This window comes from Malurus melanocephalus, unplaced genomic scaffold, assembly GCF_030028575.1.
Source record: "Malurus melanocephalus ecotype Western Australia unplaced genomic scaffold, MMel_1.1 scaffold_4, whole genome shotgun sequence".
Lineage (NCBI taxonomy): Eukaryota > Metazoa > Chordata > Aves > Passeriformes > Maluridae > Malurus > Malurus melanocephalus.
In genome coordinates, this window is record NW_026623236.1 from 6,266,836 (window position 1) to 6,283,285 (window position 16,450).

The 16,450-nt window shown below is 35.2% G+C and overlaps 1 protein-coding gene across 1 annotated transcript in view; it reads left to right on the forward strand.

Moving 5' to 3' along the window:
* Positions 1–16,450, forward strand: part of DOP1A (DOP1 leucine zipper like protein A) — a 58,290-nt gene that overhangs the window by 11,992 nt on the left and 29,848 nt on the right. The window contains exons 3-12 of the mRNA XM_057369592.1: positions 342–523; positions 2,762–2,932; positions 4,270–4,459; positions 5,034–5,132; positions 6,187–6,286; positions 8,646–8,755; positions 10,684–10,792; positions 13,041–13,161; positions 13,886–14,005; positions 15,623–15,737. Coding sequence (XP_057225575.1) covers positions 342–523; positions 2,762–2,932; positions 4,270–4,459; positions 5,034–5,132; positions 6,187–6,286; positions 8,646–8,755; positions 10,684–10,792; positions 13,041–13,161; positions 13,886–14,005; positions 15,623–15,737 — 1,317 coding nt within the window. The remainder of the gene's footprint in view (positions 1–341; positions 524–2,761; positions 2,933–4,269; positions 4,460–5,033; positions 5,133–6,186; positions 6,287–8,645; positions 8,756–10,683; positions 10,793–13,040; positions 13,162–13,885; positions 14,006–15,622; positions 15,738–16,450) is intronic.

Consider the following 16,450-nt stretch of genomic DNA (forward strand, 5'->3'; position numbering starts at 1 on the left):
CCAAGACACACAACCCACAGTTTAATACTCCACTTTGAGCTAGTGATAGTGGATTTTATCAAATGGAAATATCAATTTTTTTCCTCAAAAGGATGAGTAAATGACAAATGGATATGCTGTAGGCAAGAAGCCCATKGCAAGAGAAGTTTCAAATGCCTTGGCAATTTCACCTATGCAAAGTGTACAGGTAAAAGGCATGGCTAAGAGAAAGCTCCATGGTACATTTTAATAGGATTGTTTTTTTCTTCTTGTGTTGTAATGGTATATGTGGTGAAGRTACTTAGGAACTCCTCTATAAAATGTGCATTTGGTGTTTAACCTGTTCTGTGCTGATTTACCAGGTGCTACAGAACAACGCCAAGTACCAGGTAGTACCCAAAAAGCTGACGATAGGCAAGCGCTTGGCACAATGTCTTCATCCAGCTCTGCCGGGAGGGGTTCATCGGAAGGCACTTGAAACATATGAGATAATTTTCAAAATCATTGGACCCAAGCGCTTGGCCAAAGATCTTTTCCTCTACAGGTACARTATTTTAAACAACTGCATTCCAAATGCATAGTTAAGATGCTTTTGRTTTCCTGCATTTGTTTTTTAGCAGTATTACTTTGTTATATAGCAAGAATTGATCAGTTGATTTCCCTCTTGTTACTGGTGCTTGTCTAGTACTTTTCTCCTGAATATTGTATATTGGAAGATAAACAGATCACCTAATTTTTTGCTAGGAACTAACTTCAGTGCAAGAAAACCTGGAATATATTATTTTCTCATTGAAACAAAGTTTTCTGCCTGTTTGTATAGTAATTGAAATGTTAGCACTTCATTGTATTCACATTTTTCTATTTTAAGTGGTGTTTGAAAAGAATTTGAGTACTGTTTGTTGCAAGAAACTTTATCRTCAAATCAACAGAACAGAAAGATTTTTCTTTTTTGTTAGAACAGGTTCAAGTACAAACTTCTCTGTCAGTGTCTAGAACTGGTGATAATGGAAAWGAGGAATAACCTTGAAAAGTTAAATGTAGTCAACACATACTGATTCTTAAACCTCCATTAGGTTTTCAGTTGGGTGGAGTGAACAAGACATTAAGTTTTTTTATTATACAATGCMTAGAGGGGTGTGTGCATATGTGTATTCACTCTATTACACAGGATTCTTAATCTTTACCTATCCCGGGAGATTAAAATTTCATCAGCTTGAGAAAYAGTGAGATAAAATAGAATTCCGTTTAGGTAGAAATGGTGTGTATTAAAATACTTGGAAAAAATTTTATGCCTTWACATCAGCTCTTCTGTCTTGCATTGTCAAGATGTTTATATGTAGTTACATTGAGGGGGGAGTGTCTCACTTCTGTGTTTCCATGAGTTGCAAAAGATACTGTGAACTCATAGCTCATGTTTTTTTTGCTTGCACAGTGATTTAGTAGCTGCAAGATCTCATTAACAGTAAGTTCTAGGATAGAYAGTGGAAAATGCTACCTTGTATAATCTAACCATAAGCTATAGTTACTGCTGCCTGGGCAAAGACAGACATTCACATTAAGGCATTATCAAAGATTCCAGTATTTGTCATGAAAGCAGARTGCCAGTGTCTGAATATCAGATCCTGAAGTATGAGTAATAGCCTTACAAAGAAAGAYTGTGGGCTAGTGGGCTGCTTATTGAACAAAAAGACATTTTCTGTAGAAAAAAGAAGCCAATTGACAATGGTAAAGGACTAGTTTTGCTAGACAGATAAGGCAAAAACAATTTGTACCAAAAGTTTTGCATTTTGAAAAGAGTTTTGTAGGATTTTTTCCTCTAACATGGACAACATCCTATCTACATAGATTTTTTTTTCTTTTTAATAATAAAATTTTRGGTGTACATTTTAATTTAATTTTCTTAAAAATACCTTTTTTAGTGTTCTTTTATTTTCTTCTTCATATGTCAGGGTCTTCTAAGCTCAGTCCTCAAAGATTTTGAAAATTGGAGTTGTGTTCACATGACTTTGATTCTTGGTACTGTTTATAATAATTTATGATATTTAGTAGCAATAGTAAAAATTATTTCGGTATCTATGTAATTTCTCCTTAGGAGATCACATTTATAACTTTCATGAACTTACACTTGCATTAAAGTAAATTTAAAACACACTCTCAGTGTTTTCAGTCCTTTACAGGCTGTGTTATGAAAAGCATTATGGACAGTGTTTATTTTAGTTTTAGAATCTGTTTTCAGACGGAATTTCTTAAGTAAATAAATGCTTTAATGCTACTTAACACTATAAATGTTGTAAATTTTACCTCTAGGCTACTTGCTGAAGTACAATATCATGATTTTTTCTTACAGAAAGTTATTTCTATAACTTTCCTCAAATTGTTCTTATCCAGTCTTGTTTTTTCTTAAATAGTGCAAAGAAAATGTATTTTTAAATACAATTTTCAAAGTGATGTAGTTCACCATGGGCAAAATTGACATTTTGTCATGCAGATATGCTTCTGGTTTATCATATTCATTTTATTGGTGAAAGATAGCATCYCTGGGCCTTCAGTGCTTGTTATCACAATGTAAAAAAAGCTCATAACATTAGCCTTGGCATACCAAGGCTACCAACTGTCCATCCAAAGGCAGTCATATTATGTGGTAGTCTCTACGTATACACAATTCTAAGAAAAAAAACCTGATAATTATAACTATACTGGRTGTGCCTGTAGCAGTCTTTAGAGAGAAATGAAATTGTCACATGAGAAGCTTCCTTAAAAAAATACAATTTCTTTTTCACAGTTCTGGACTGTTTCCACTCCTTGCCAATGCTGCTATGTCTGTCAAGCCAACATTATTGAGTCTGTATGAGATTTATTACCTCCCTTTGGGGAAAACATTGAAACCAGGACTACAAGGACTGTTAACTGGGATTCTGCCTGGGTTAGAGGAGGGATCAGAGTATTATGAAAGGTAATGATAGATRTGTTAATAAGGTGATATGCTTGAACTGGTGGGGATGGGGGGGGAGGGTTTGCTGTAATTTTTCACTACATATCTGTATGTGGATTATATTGTTTTTAAGGTAGTTGTTTTTAAATTTGATTCTGTCATATTAATTACAACAGAATGGTATGGTAAAAGGTTCATAGCACTAATTAGGACAAATTAACTGTTAGTTTTTCCTATTATGGAAAGGGAATTGACATTAMGCAGACTTARTGTTATRTGCTGGTYGCTTCTCCCAAGCAGCAAGCARTAGAACCAGAGGAAATGGCTTCRAGTTGTTCCAGGGGAGGTTTAGGTTGGATATTAGGAAAAATTGCCTCACCTAAAAGGTTGTCAAGCTTTGGAGCAGGCTGCCTGGGGAAGTAGTGGAGTCACCATCCYTGGAGGTATTTTAARGCCGARTAGATGTGGCAGTTTGGGACACGGTTTATWGGTGGATTTTGCAGCGCTGGGTTAATGGTTGATGATCTTGAAGGTCTTTTCCAACTTAAACAATTACGATTCTTGATATGGGTTGACATATATAACTACAGCATCTGAGGGGCTGAGATAGCATCTTAACACATTAAAAGATGAAGTTACRCTGCAACACTTGCAATTCTTGGAATTGTTCACATGCTTACATAGTCTTGATATTTCCAGCTTCAGAAACTCAAATTTTCACAACTTGTATGTGAAGAGCAATTTAACACTGCCTTTTTCTATGTCTGTGTAGGCAGTCACACACAGTGGAGTTGGCATCACTACAACAGGGAACAAGGGCTATCCAGCTCTCCTCCTGTGGCCTGCCATAGGGTGTAGAGATGCTGCCACRAGTTGGAAGAAATGAGTACAGGGAAGGGATTACTTGTGCTCAAAGAATTGGGGTATTTTTATGYCCTGTTATTACCAGAAAGACTCAGTGCAAGGAATGAGAGGGCAAAAACCATCTCCTTGATTCTTTTCTTCAGTAGCTTCAGTAGCTGCTGTCTGTCTGAAACCTCTGTCTGTAGCAACACTTGGCTTTAAGTAGCAGATGAAGGAGTTATTTGGCTCTTTGAACATAAGGAGTACATCAGGAATAAATGAAGAAAAGCTGTGGGTAGGCCAAAAGCATTTTGCAAGCCAGATTGGYCCACAGGCTTCCTAGCTGGATTGCTCTGTTCAGGATGCATTACAAGGTTCAATGTATAATTGGGCCTCTCTTGGCTTCTTAAAAGGAAKTTTTGACCTTCCTGTAACAATTAGTGTTTATTAAAATTGGGGGCAGGGGCAAGAGCTGTGATACATGCACTGATTCAGCTGACCTGTTTTTAMTGCAGAACAAACACACTACTGGAGAAAGTTGCTTCAGCTGTGGATCAGTCAGCATTCTACAGTGCTCTCTGGGGGAGCCTTCTCACCAGCCCTGCAGTTCGCTTGCCTGGCATCACTTATGTCCTCTCCCATTTGAACAGGAAGCTTTCCATGGAGGATCAACTCTTCATAATTGGCAGTGACATTGAATTAATGGTAATGTTTTAATGGAACAATAAACTTGTAATAAGTAAATAACAATATTGATGTTACTTACTTATTATGTAATGTATTTTGRGGGGATTTAAATGTATTCTCTGTCTTTGAACTTAAGCCTTTGAAGAGATAAAAATGCATGTTTATTATAGCTCCAGTTAAACTGATGTTTTTGTGCATAATAGGAGTGTTTCAAAGCTGAATTAATGTTTCAGAACTACTTWGGTTTTGTGTAAAACTTTCCATTCCTTAMATGCTTCAGTTAAAAGTGATTGAGWTTTCTTATGKTTTTTTAAGTATGTAAAGTATTATTTTGTCTTTTCAATTTAAGATATTCATTGGTAATATAAAAAAGTAAAAGCTTAATATTTGTATAGTTTTAAGGAATCTGYAGATGCTCTGTTTCCTCAGTGGTGAAACTTTATTTTTCTGTTTTATCTCATTGCATTAGTCAAAATTTTTATATACACTATTTATAAATAACTGTTCTTACTTTTGAGTTGTCTCTTATATCTACCTTCTTAAAATAATAAATAACTGGTTGGGGGGTGGGGCGGGTCTGCCATTTCTTCAGGTGGAAGCAGTGAGCACATCAGTGCAAGATACCAGTGTTTTAGTRCAGAGGAGCACTTTGGACCTTATCCTTTTTTGTTTTCCTTTCCACATGAGCCAGGTAGGTTATTAAAATGAGAGATGACTTGACAAATTCCAAAAGGTACTCCACTTCTTAAGTCAGTAGCAGTATTTAGATGGTTTTTGTTAATGATTTTCTCCAAGTTGAACAAAAATCACATGTATGAGTTTCTGTAATAGGTTTGGCTATTCTCATGTTGTGATCTCTGCTCTTCTACTTTTTCACTTGATGTGTTAATTTTGAATTTAAAGTTAACTTCTGTATATGTAAACTCAAATAATAATGTTTAATCTATGAAGAAGCCTTTAATTTGCTCCAATTTGATGAGAAAGCAAATTACCTATTCATTTGCAAGTTTCCAATTCCCAGTGTTCAAAATCAGGAAAAGTTAATCCTCTTGGCATAAAAAATCCAGAACGCTAGAGAATTCAAAATGATTTTTGGTTTTGGGTGAGTAGTTAACCCTAGTGGGAATGTGACTGCATTTATTGTTAGTTACTTTCTGTTTTTAAATGATACATGATTTATTTTACTCCTGGAAGAAAATTTGTACAAGATTGATTCTTATCTTGTTAGAAATTATGGAAAACCTGAACTTTTATGTAAAAATAACTGTGTTCTTGCTTGTGGAAGTGCTTCATTCACATTTATCAGTTACTATAGGAATATTTGGAGTGTTTAGGTACTAAAATGAAATTATCAATACAYCATTTTTTTCAATATTAAGGCTTACACAAACATTTAAAATAGTAAGAAACTGAAGAAGTATTTAAGTTTTTTTGACTGGATTTTAGTTGAATTTCCTTCCAAGAATTTTGCTTCATAGATAAAACATCTTGTAACAAAAATTAGCTGCTAGTGAAATAAATTATTTTTTGCTGTTCATAAAGGATGAATGTTATTACATACTATCTGTTCCAAGCAATAATGATATTTTGGCTTCCTAAGAGCAAGATTGTGTTTTCTTGTGCAATTCTGAATTCAGAAATGTCAAAACATGAAACTAGCTAGGTTTTAATGAGCATTAAGCTGCTATCGTAGAATTACTGTTACTTTTCATAGTTATATTTAATTGTGTTTCTAACTTCTTCAGGCAACACGTCCAGACATGATCAGAATTTTGTCAGCAGCACTTCATGTGGTGCTGCGCAGGGATATGTCACTCAACCGAAGGCTTTATGCATGGCTTCTAGGTAGGTTTGTATTTCATTCCATTGGCCAATACAAGTGCAGGAAGGATTGTATTATCCTTAGCAATGTTTGCAATATTGTGTAGAAAGAATCTTGGAAAAATTAAATACTCATTTTCTTTCATAAGAAAGAAGGTCACTTTCTATCTCCATGGACATAGAAGATGAAGAATGTCATACTGGAACTCATTCCTGTCATATGAATTGCTGGACCATTTTCCTATAGCAGCAATTATGGGCCATATTCAGGGATAGAGCCTGATGGAGTAGGCTTATGGAAATAGGCACTCAAAAAACAGAGAATGAAGAAAATAGAGAATAGGCATTATAGTGTGTAAATGGTAGTTGGTAAAAAACAGTGTAGAAGATAGAAAATGAAAAGAATGTTGAAAAACATTGTTATTACAGCTTGATTATGCACAGTTTAAACTTCATTAAGTCTTTGCATGATGGAATTAACAGATAATCACTTTTCAAAACCTTTCTGGAGTAAAAAGCAATTGATTTTTCAATTCAATTTTCAAGCAATTCTACTAAATGACATAAAATCAATAAATKTTTATTTCGAACCATCATGTAATCAGAAGAGGGTAGTAAGGATTTATAGCTGTTAGAAGGCTCTTAAATATTCAGGGAATAGTTATAAGACCAGAAATTAGAAAATTTTAGAAACAATTACTCTTATTTAGCCTTTTTATTTTAAGGAAATTAAGCCTGTGATCACATGAATCTGACCAGTTTCTTTTTAAATCCATTTTGAGAGAAGTCACAGTCATGGAAGTTCCTAAGTATGTCCCAGGAAYTGGAGACTGAATGGAGAGACATGAAGTGGCTTCTCTACTTGATATATTTTGCAGCCTGCTGTTATCTTTTTTGTTTGACTTCCCAGCTCACCAGCAAGCACATGTGTGCTTCTCGGGCTACCCWGAACCCTTCCCAGTAGCTCTTGCTTCCTCCCCAGCTGATAGTTAAGACATTAGAGGCAGGTAGCCAGTGAGTGACTGGGGAGAAAGGATGTGAGTAGCAAAGGGCCCTGAGAGAAAACTGAAATTGTGAAGGGAGAACAGAAGTCAGCAACAGTGTTTTGCATGAGGGGGTTACTTTGTTGCTGTAGGAGCTGCAGGGGTTTAGAAGTTAAATGGGAGAAAACCCTGACTTGTTTAGTTAATAGTTTCTCAAGACACTGACTTGCACAAGATTCATCTTCTAAAGAAAGACWATGAAATGCAATGTTATGCTCCATACCTGCATTTTCCAATTGGGAAAAAAATAGTTTCTAGAGTAAACACTGTACTCATATTTCATCTGCATTTGATGGATTAGATATGTCTTTTGTTATTATTGAAAAATGTACTATATGTGTTTAAAAGATCATGCTGCTTTTTTAGCTGTGGAACCTTCTTTTACATCTATTTCATGAACGTAATCTCTACTGAAAGTAATACAGCTTCAGGGAATATTTTTAGAGTGACTGCTCCTGGTCCTGTGTCATGAACAGCTGCTGCCATTATTTGCTATGTATTTGGATAAACTTTCTGACAATATAGGATTTTTTGCTTTTTTTTCTTTGGATGTTGTGCTGCTTTTCTGTTACCATGAAATTCATAATATAAAACATTGCAGATGGGGATCAGTTATGTTGGAAAACTCCCTGAATTCTGTTGTTCTACGTGACATTATTTAATTAATTTGAGTGTTTGCTATTCCTTCSTGTTGTTTTAYAGCTAGGAGTGACCTATTAGCATTCTCTATGAAAAGAAATCACATACATCTCCTTAAATCAGGTTATCTTAACCATTGTTAACCAAYTGATTTTTTATTTCTTCCTTAAACTTCTTTTTGTGCAATAAAAAACTTACTGTGAAACACAAAGGTCCATCTCCTTCATATAATTTTGAATTTTAAAAAGAAATTTTTTTGTAGTGTCACTGATACTCTTTCTAAGTGCCTTAGTYATGTCAGTGTGTTTTGATGATCACCTCTTTATATTTAAAACAATAAACTTTTTGTTCTCATTARTTGTGAAATATTTTTATGTGACAGCTTGGGTGCTTTTCTAAGATACATTAGGATTGTGGGGTTTGCAGTATTTGTGAATATTTTTCTTTTGTACCACAAGTAATTGGTTAATAATATTGCATAAAACTAAAGTTTCTGATTTGTGTGCAAACTGCTTGTGTGAACATATCACTTAGTTTCTTGTATTAAACTCTATAAAATCATCTTTTTCTTGCCAACATGACTTGGACTTCATCTTGGTAAGTTATCAGTGCTAGTTTGTTGATTTCTAGTTTAAAGAAACTTGMAATACATTTTATTAAATTACAAATATTTATCTGCTTTGTCTTTTGTTTGCTTGAAGGTTTTGATAACAATGGTGCCCTTGTAGGACCCAGAAGTACAAGGCACAGCAATCCYGAGGAGCATGCCACTTACTATTTCAACACTTTCTCTAAGGAAATGTTAGTCCAGGTATCTATACAGTGTTTTATTGGGGCCTATGTTTTCATAAACAGATCCTGATCAAAGTTGCTGTGTCTTTATCCTTTGACTTACCACTGCAATATGACCATGTAATGTTGTCTTTTTGTGATATTGTGTCTTATTTTTTAAATCCTTCTCAGTGGAAAAATGAAGACATGGAACAGTGTGTTTCTCTAGAATAACAGAATGAACAGAACAAATATTATATTTCTCCTTTTCCACAATAAATGAAACATATGTGGATGTTATTTGATAATGAACCCAGCACAGTGGAGCCTGTTCTTTCATGCAACTGAACTGGAGAATTCTCTTCTGTAGATATGGAAACTCCTCTGTGTCTTGGGAATCAGAAAAAATTTATCAGATGGATATTTAACACTCAGTCTGTTAAAAAAGGGTCTTTCTCCCTGCTGGGCAAAGGGAGCATCTTCTGCTCTCTGTTGGCAGCCAGCAATAGTTGAGAAAATTGGCAGTTAAACTAGGAACTGTGCTGCTTTTTTCACAGTGAAATACAGATGTCTTTTAAACTGCCRAGAGTCTGATCTTGAAGTCAGGAAGACATTTTATCATTAAGGCAAATTGATAAGGTCAGGATTTTTCTGATACTGAGTCAGAACTGTGATGCTGTGTATGGGAATGAGAGTGGCAATTCTAACAGTAGTAGCTGACTCAAGAATATTCAGCTCSTCCCAATTCAAAGCTGATGCTCAGCACAGAGCTATCACCTTCAGTTTTATCTGAAAGTTGTGACATCTGCTGTTCTACTGATAAGGACAAGACCTTAGAATTACAATATTCCAATAGCAAGGACATTATTGTTGCTCTCTCACCATTCTCTTATTACCCTTCTGCCTTCCTTAGCAGATGATTCAGAAATAATTCAAATGTAAAAGGGAGGGCTACAGTTTCACCTGCACTTTAAAAAAAAAAAAAGTGATGAGGTTTCAGCAACATTTAGGCAATGTTAATGGTGATGGTCTTTTAAAATCTGTACATCTTTCCAGCTTAATCAGTATCAATAAAGCTTTTCTGTCTGAAAAGAGTATGGACATTAAAATCAGCGCCTTGACTGTATGTAATACAAATTGCATATGCCTTCTAAAACCTTTTGCTGTCTCTTGAAAGACTTCAAAAGCATTGCTCCTTTCTGCCTTCTTCTCTAGCAGTCTCTTTGTGTTTTGTTTTATCYAGTCAACTCATATCTCATTCACAGATAAAATGTACTGAAAATTCTGACCTWCTAAAGATATACTGAAGTACAGAAGGTATTTCTTTAAAGATCCTTGCTGATAATACTTGGTTTGCAGCAGATAGCAAGGCCAAACTGGTTTTCACGGCTCTRTTCTTTCTTATCTCTCTTCTTTTTCTTCTTTGTCCTCCTTTTTTGAAACTGTAAAAGAAACAAACTAGCTCAGACAGTCAAKTCAGCCAGAGAGAAAACTAAGCAAAATCTGTGGTCGTCTCATGGGGCTTTTTTAATTCTGCAACTCATTCTCTAACTTGCTTCGGTATAGAAACTCAGTTTTCCCATTTTTTTTGGAATTGTCATTGCTATTTAGTCAAGGAAATTTTAATSCACATAAGTGAGTGTATCATAGGAAAGATTACGTTTTATTAAGCCCTTAATATCTACATGGCTTATCTTCTCAATTTCTTCATTACTTCTCATGTCTTCTCTTTTATTCTTAAGAAATATTGAGATATCTGTAACAATTCATTTTGATTTTAAATAAATACAAGTAATCACGTTCTGTTCCATAGAAATGAGGCAAAATTAAGAGAACCTAATCWTGGGAGACTGAGCTGCAGTGAGATGAAATACTGGTCTCCACTACTGAGAATTTTCCCTTTATGTGTGGCTTTTATTRCTTCCTAGTTTTATTTTTGTTTTCCTGATGTGTTTTTGCTCTTTGTAGGCAATGGTTGGAATATTACAAGTTAATGGACAGGGAGAAGAAAGCACATTAATGCAAGACTTAAAGCCTTTTCGAATTCTTATCAGTTTGCTGGATAAGCCTGAACTAGGTAATTTTCATATTACTTTTTAAATTTGTTTCATGTGATTTTGCTTTTAAAATTTTTCTCTCTTGCTGATCAAATTGAAAAAGTTATATGCTTAGTACTGGCAGATTAGCTAGATTTCTTAGATCTTCCAAGCTGTTATCTATGTTTTGTGTGTAATTTAATGCATTCATCAGATTTACCTTTTACCAAATGCCATTTCTTCTACTTTSTACACAGGAAACAGTAAGTTTATGTCATGGAGACAACTGACTGCATGTTGGAAAGAAATGCAGATTGAATCTTTTTCATTTCTTTCATCAAATAATGACTTTTACTATTATAAGTCTCAGCTATTGCTATTGGGAGTAACCCAATATTTCTTCTAATATACACACAGAGATGATAGATATKAACAAGATAACAGTTAATTTTTTTTTCAGAAGATTTCATGCAGAGGAAGCAAGTATTCTTTTGGTTTTGTGGGTGGTTTCTTGGGATTTCTTTTTGATGTTTCTTTTTAATTTTCCTTTCCCCTATTTCAAATGTTTAAATGCCCTCTTTAGCAGAAYGAGTGCTGAGGACTATGGGACAAAAATGTTTACAGTTAAGACTTAGATATCCTGACTTTTTCTTTGGAATACAGTTTTGAATGTGACTGAAAAAAAACAAAATATTTTATTAATCTGTTATCAGATTTGGGGGTGGCATAACAAAAGCATAAAAATACAATCATTAAGAAAATAATTGGTTAGGACAGATAACAAAAAACAAAATATCTGTCAGAAATTTGCTATGTTCCTTGTTATTTGTGATTTCTGGAGATCAACCTAAATATTCAGAGGCAATGTGTATGTTAAGATTCTGTGAAGTAGCAAAACTTTGAGGATTCTTGCAGCAAAATGAGATGGAATAAGCTAATAGGATTTTTCCTTGACTCGGTGAGCGTACTCTCACTGAATGCAGCTCAATGAGGCTAGGAAAAACATTAAAAAATAAATGATATCTCAAGCAGTATTACTTTGTAAATGCCTTTCAAAATAATTTTGAAACAATTTTTCTTCAAAAGTGAGATTTAACTCAAATCCAAAGGAGGAGCTATTTTATAGAATCATTGAATGTTTAGTACTGCAAGGGACCTTACAGATCACCCAGTTCCAACCCCTCTGCTACAGSCAGGGAYWGCTTCCACYAGACCAGATTGCTCAAAGCCCCACCCAACCTAGCCTTGAACACTTGCAGGGACAGGACATCCACAGCTTCACTGGGCTGCCTGTTTCAGTGCCTCATTAACCTCTGSGTAAAGATTTTTTCCCTAGCATCTAATCTAAATCTCTCTTCTTTTAGTCTAAAACTGTTCCCACTTTTCCTATTACCATCTGCCTGTATAAAAGTTCTCTTTCCCTCCCTTTTCTTAAGCCCCCTCTAAGTACTGGAAGGCTGCAATGATGTCTCTCTGAAGCCTTCTCCAGKCTGAACAAGCCAAGTTCTCTCAGCCTGTCTTCATAGGAGAGGTGTTCCAGCCCTCTTACTATCTTCGTGGTCCTCCTCTGGACTTCCAGCAGGTCCCTATCCCTATGCTGGGCATCGCAGAAATGGATGCAGTACTTCAGTTGGGGTTTAAAAAGGCAGAATAAAAGGTCAGAGTCACTTGGACTGCTGGCCACACTTCTTTTGATCCAGCCCAGGCTACAGTTGTCTTTCTGGGCTGCAATTGCACACTTTCAAAAATACTTTCAAAAAATACCCTGCTGACTACATTCTGAACTAAAAAAAACCTGCCTCAAATTAAAAGGAAGGAAGATGCTCAAAATATTTTATCTTGTATTTGCATTTAAATATTTCAGTATATTGTCCATATGCTAACAGCATGAGATACCTTATGGTTGAGCGTTTCAAACTGTTTGTCTGAAAGCTACCTCTGATCAAGAATCCATGAAGTCACATTTACATGTTACTGAGCTGAGATAATAAAAAGGGTGTGTTGGCTTGAACATGTTCTGTACTGCTGTGACTGCACAGCTTTTGAACTTGGTGTGTTTGTATCTAGCTGCCATTGTATGCACATTGAAACAGGGCAAAAGAACCCCTCAGTGTTCTGGAATGCAAACAAACCAAACTTTCTGACATTCAGGTAGTTTATGAGATTGAACCAGATGAAATTTTGTGGTTTCAGTGACCAAAGCTAGCTAATGATTTCAAAAGCTTTCAGCTGTGGACTGTAGGCAATGCTATAATGCAAAGGAGTATGACTGCTGGTATTTCTCCCTAGGCCCTGCCATCCTAGAGGATGTATTGATTGAAGTGTTTAGAACATTATATACACAGTGCAAAGCAGAACTGGAGCTTCAGACAGAACCATCTTTCAACAAAGATCACACACAGCTAAGCAGGTAAATAATGAGTATAAGGTATTTCTTATTCAATAATGTAACAGTGAGTATAAGGTATGTTTTATTAAATAATCTATCTTTGTGGCTGGAGCTATGACTGTGAAGCTTATGGGASTGTGACATGTTTTCTTCATTCTATAGGATCTGTTGACATTAATTTTAACTTCTGCGTTCAGTGCAAAGGTGTGATGTGGTTGGCTTTATTTTTTTTTAATATTTAGTATATGTTTTATTCCTTATCCATGAAAAAAATGCTTGTTTGATTGAGTGTGATGTTTTTTATATCTGTGTTCTTAAAAAAAAAAGTTGAGTTTTCTTGTATAAAAATGAAAACTGCCACAAGATAACCAAAGAGTGGGATGTCGAATTTCACTATTTGAATTTAGTATTTTGGGAGAGAGGTCTTCAGGCCTGGAGAGGGGAGGAAACAAATGTAGGAACAATTATGGTGAAACAAATCTATCAAAAATGGGGTTAAAAGACAAATAGTAAAGAAAGGATAGAGAAGAAACCTAGGAAAGACATTGAAACGTGAAACCTGTGAAAAGACATTGGTATGAGCAGCCTGCCAATATACTGAGCCCTTAAGCAACAACTAGTTGTAGGGATGAGAGGAGGATAATTTGTCAGTTACTTGACAGTGGGTAAACTCACAGCGATGTGTAGTTATGTAACTTGAAAAATAGGTGTAAAAATATAAAATGTTCTTTGTATTTTCTTTCAGCAAACTGAGAGAAAACAAGAAAACAGCAGAACTGATTAAAACTGCCAATCTTCTTTTCAATTCCTTTGAGCCTTATTATATGTGGGATTACATTGCTCGTTGGTTTGAAGAGTGTTGTAGGTAGGTGATACTATTTAATCAGTRTGTGTAAAGGTGAAGTTAATTTTTGTTTTATATACTTTTTTCTTCAAAGAAATTAGTCTCATGAGATCATTTAGTCTGTAAGTCTTTTTTTCCTCCTATCCATATAACTTCAGTCTTTTGGCCAATTTTCATCAGATATGATTGGGGTCTTAGCAACATGAGTTCTCAGAAACTCAGTGGCTGAGTTAAATCAAGAAATAGAATTAGCCCCTCTTCTGAAGGGGCTAATCCAGAGTGATCTCAAAGCTAGTTTTTGTTCTGTCTGGCCAATACAGGATTATTCATTGTACAAATCGCTCTTGGTAAAACTGACAGACATAATAACATCCTTTACATGACAAGAAGGGCTACAGGAGAAAATAGTAAACAGTAAGTCAGGGAAAACTGAAAATGTTAATAGGAGGGAAGGGGATGAAGGGGCCACAGAACAGCAGGGGGTTTTGCTGTGGTAAGGGGTAGATGATGTAGAGATTTTCAATTATATTTGTAGATTTTTTTTTAATAGCTTATGGAATTGCTTGMTAAAATATTAAGATACTTGGACATGAATTTGTCTATGAGCCAACAGTGTGCTGTCGTAACTAAAGGAAACTGTCTTGGGCTACATGATGAGAACTGTGGGCAGCAGGTGAAAGGAAGTTATTTTTCCTTTCAATTAGTGATTCTAAGGACAGATGTGGAATATTGTGTCCAGCTTTGGGCACTACACCTGAGGAGAAGAGTTGAGAAACTGAAGAGACTCAARTAGAGAAACTGCTAAGATGGTCAGTCATAGGACACTGCATTGAAGGTTGAGGTAGGTGAGTTTGGTTTAGCCTGGCAAAGAGGAAAATTGAATGGCATCCTATAACTTCCTGAAGGGCATTTGCAGTTCATACAGCTATACGTTTTATAACAACTGATGGAAAACAGGGGACAGAAAGAATTATTCATTCAAGTGGTCAGGTTGAACATTGAGAAAAGCTTTGCTAAGAACATTGTGCAACAGTGGAAGAGGTTGGACAGTGGAAGCCAGGAAGGCTGTGGAGCTTTCTTGTGAGATTTCCAGAACTCTGCTAGACAGAACTGTGGATGATTTTGTCTAGTGTTTTTAGCAGTCCTGTGCAGTGTGAGAGGTTGAACTAGATGTCTGTGACTTGATTTTTGTGTGTTGGGCCTAATTGCTAAATTAAGAAAAGTCATCTACAACCAGCTAACATGCAGGTGAGTATTTTACTACATATAAGTAGTGTTACTGTCAACATGGAGACAAAATTGTCTTGTAAATAGATGAAATCTGATTAATTGTTTTTGTTTCGGTTTTTTTCCTACATGAGCTGCTGTATTATCTAAGATTTTGTCTTCTACATTTTTTTTTGCCTTGAATTTCCTTATTTTACAAATGAAGACTGTTTATGTTACACTGGAAGTCTGGTTGCTGCTTTTTCTGAAAGAATGGCATGGGGCCAAATAAGCTACTTAACAGTAAAGTGAGAGATTGCTTATTGATTTATAGTGATTGTCCCAAGTATATACAGCTTTGCATTAAGTTACAGAAAGAGTCACTGTAAGAGGGAGGGGAAAATACTGTAAAACCCTGTTTGAATTTTGCAGGAGGACTTTACATGCCAGACTTCAAACTGGGCCWGGAGGTGATAGTGACCAATCTGAGTTACCTCTGACAAATTTCTGCTTGTTAGTGGATTTTTTGTTGGATATTGTTTCTTTGGTAAGAATTGCCTCATTTRTTACTAATACTGGGATTCTGTATATTTGTAGTCTGCAGAAATACTATCTAAACTTTATTAATTGCAGTTTTTGAAAATATATTGACATAAATTGGTGGACACCATTAAAAGAAGTTTTTGGTTCATTGTATGATTCTTGATAGACTGGTTGGGCTTAACCAAAGTGGGTTTTATGATGCTTATACCTGAAAATTTTAGTCTGTTCTTATTTTCTTTCCTGTGTATTCATTGCGAGTATGGTCTTTTGTAGTTTGAAATGCTAGTTTAAATGTGCAGCTTTCTCTTAAGGATCTTTTAAATGTCATGATAAAATGTATCTTCTTTTTCTGTTGTCATTGCTTAATGTAGCAAAGACTGTTGGAACTGTTTTTTCTATAGCTGTCTTTCCTCAATTCTTTGCTTTYTCATTTCAAAGCCTACTAGAAGTATGAGAGTGCTGTGTCAGGTATGGCAATCAGCCTGTTCTTCCTTCAGTTCTTGATACCTTGTTTATCTTTCATTCTTAAACTTTTGTCTTAAGATTTATAAAGTAATAGTAGCATTCTTCAGCCTTCATATAATGTTTTTTAATGTATTTGTTGTGTAATGAACAATATGTAATAGTTTGAAAAAGAGCTAAATATATTTCTATTTGTTTGTTACCCGACTTTGAATTTAATTTTATAAATATTTTTAGTAAAGCATGCATTTCTTA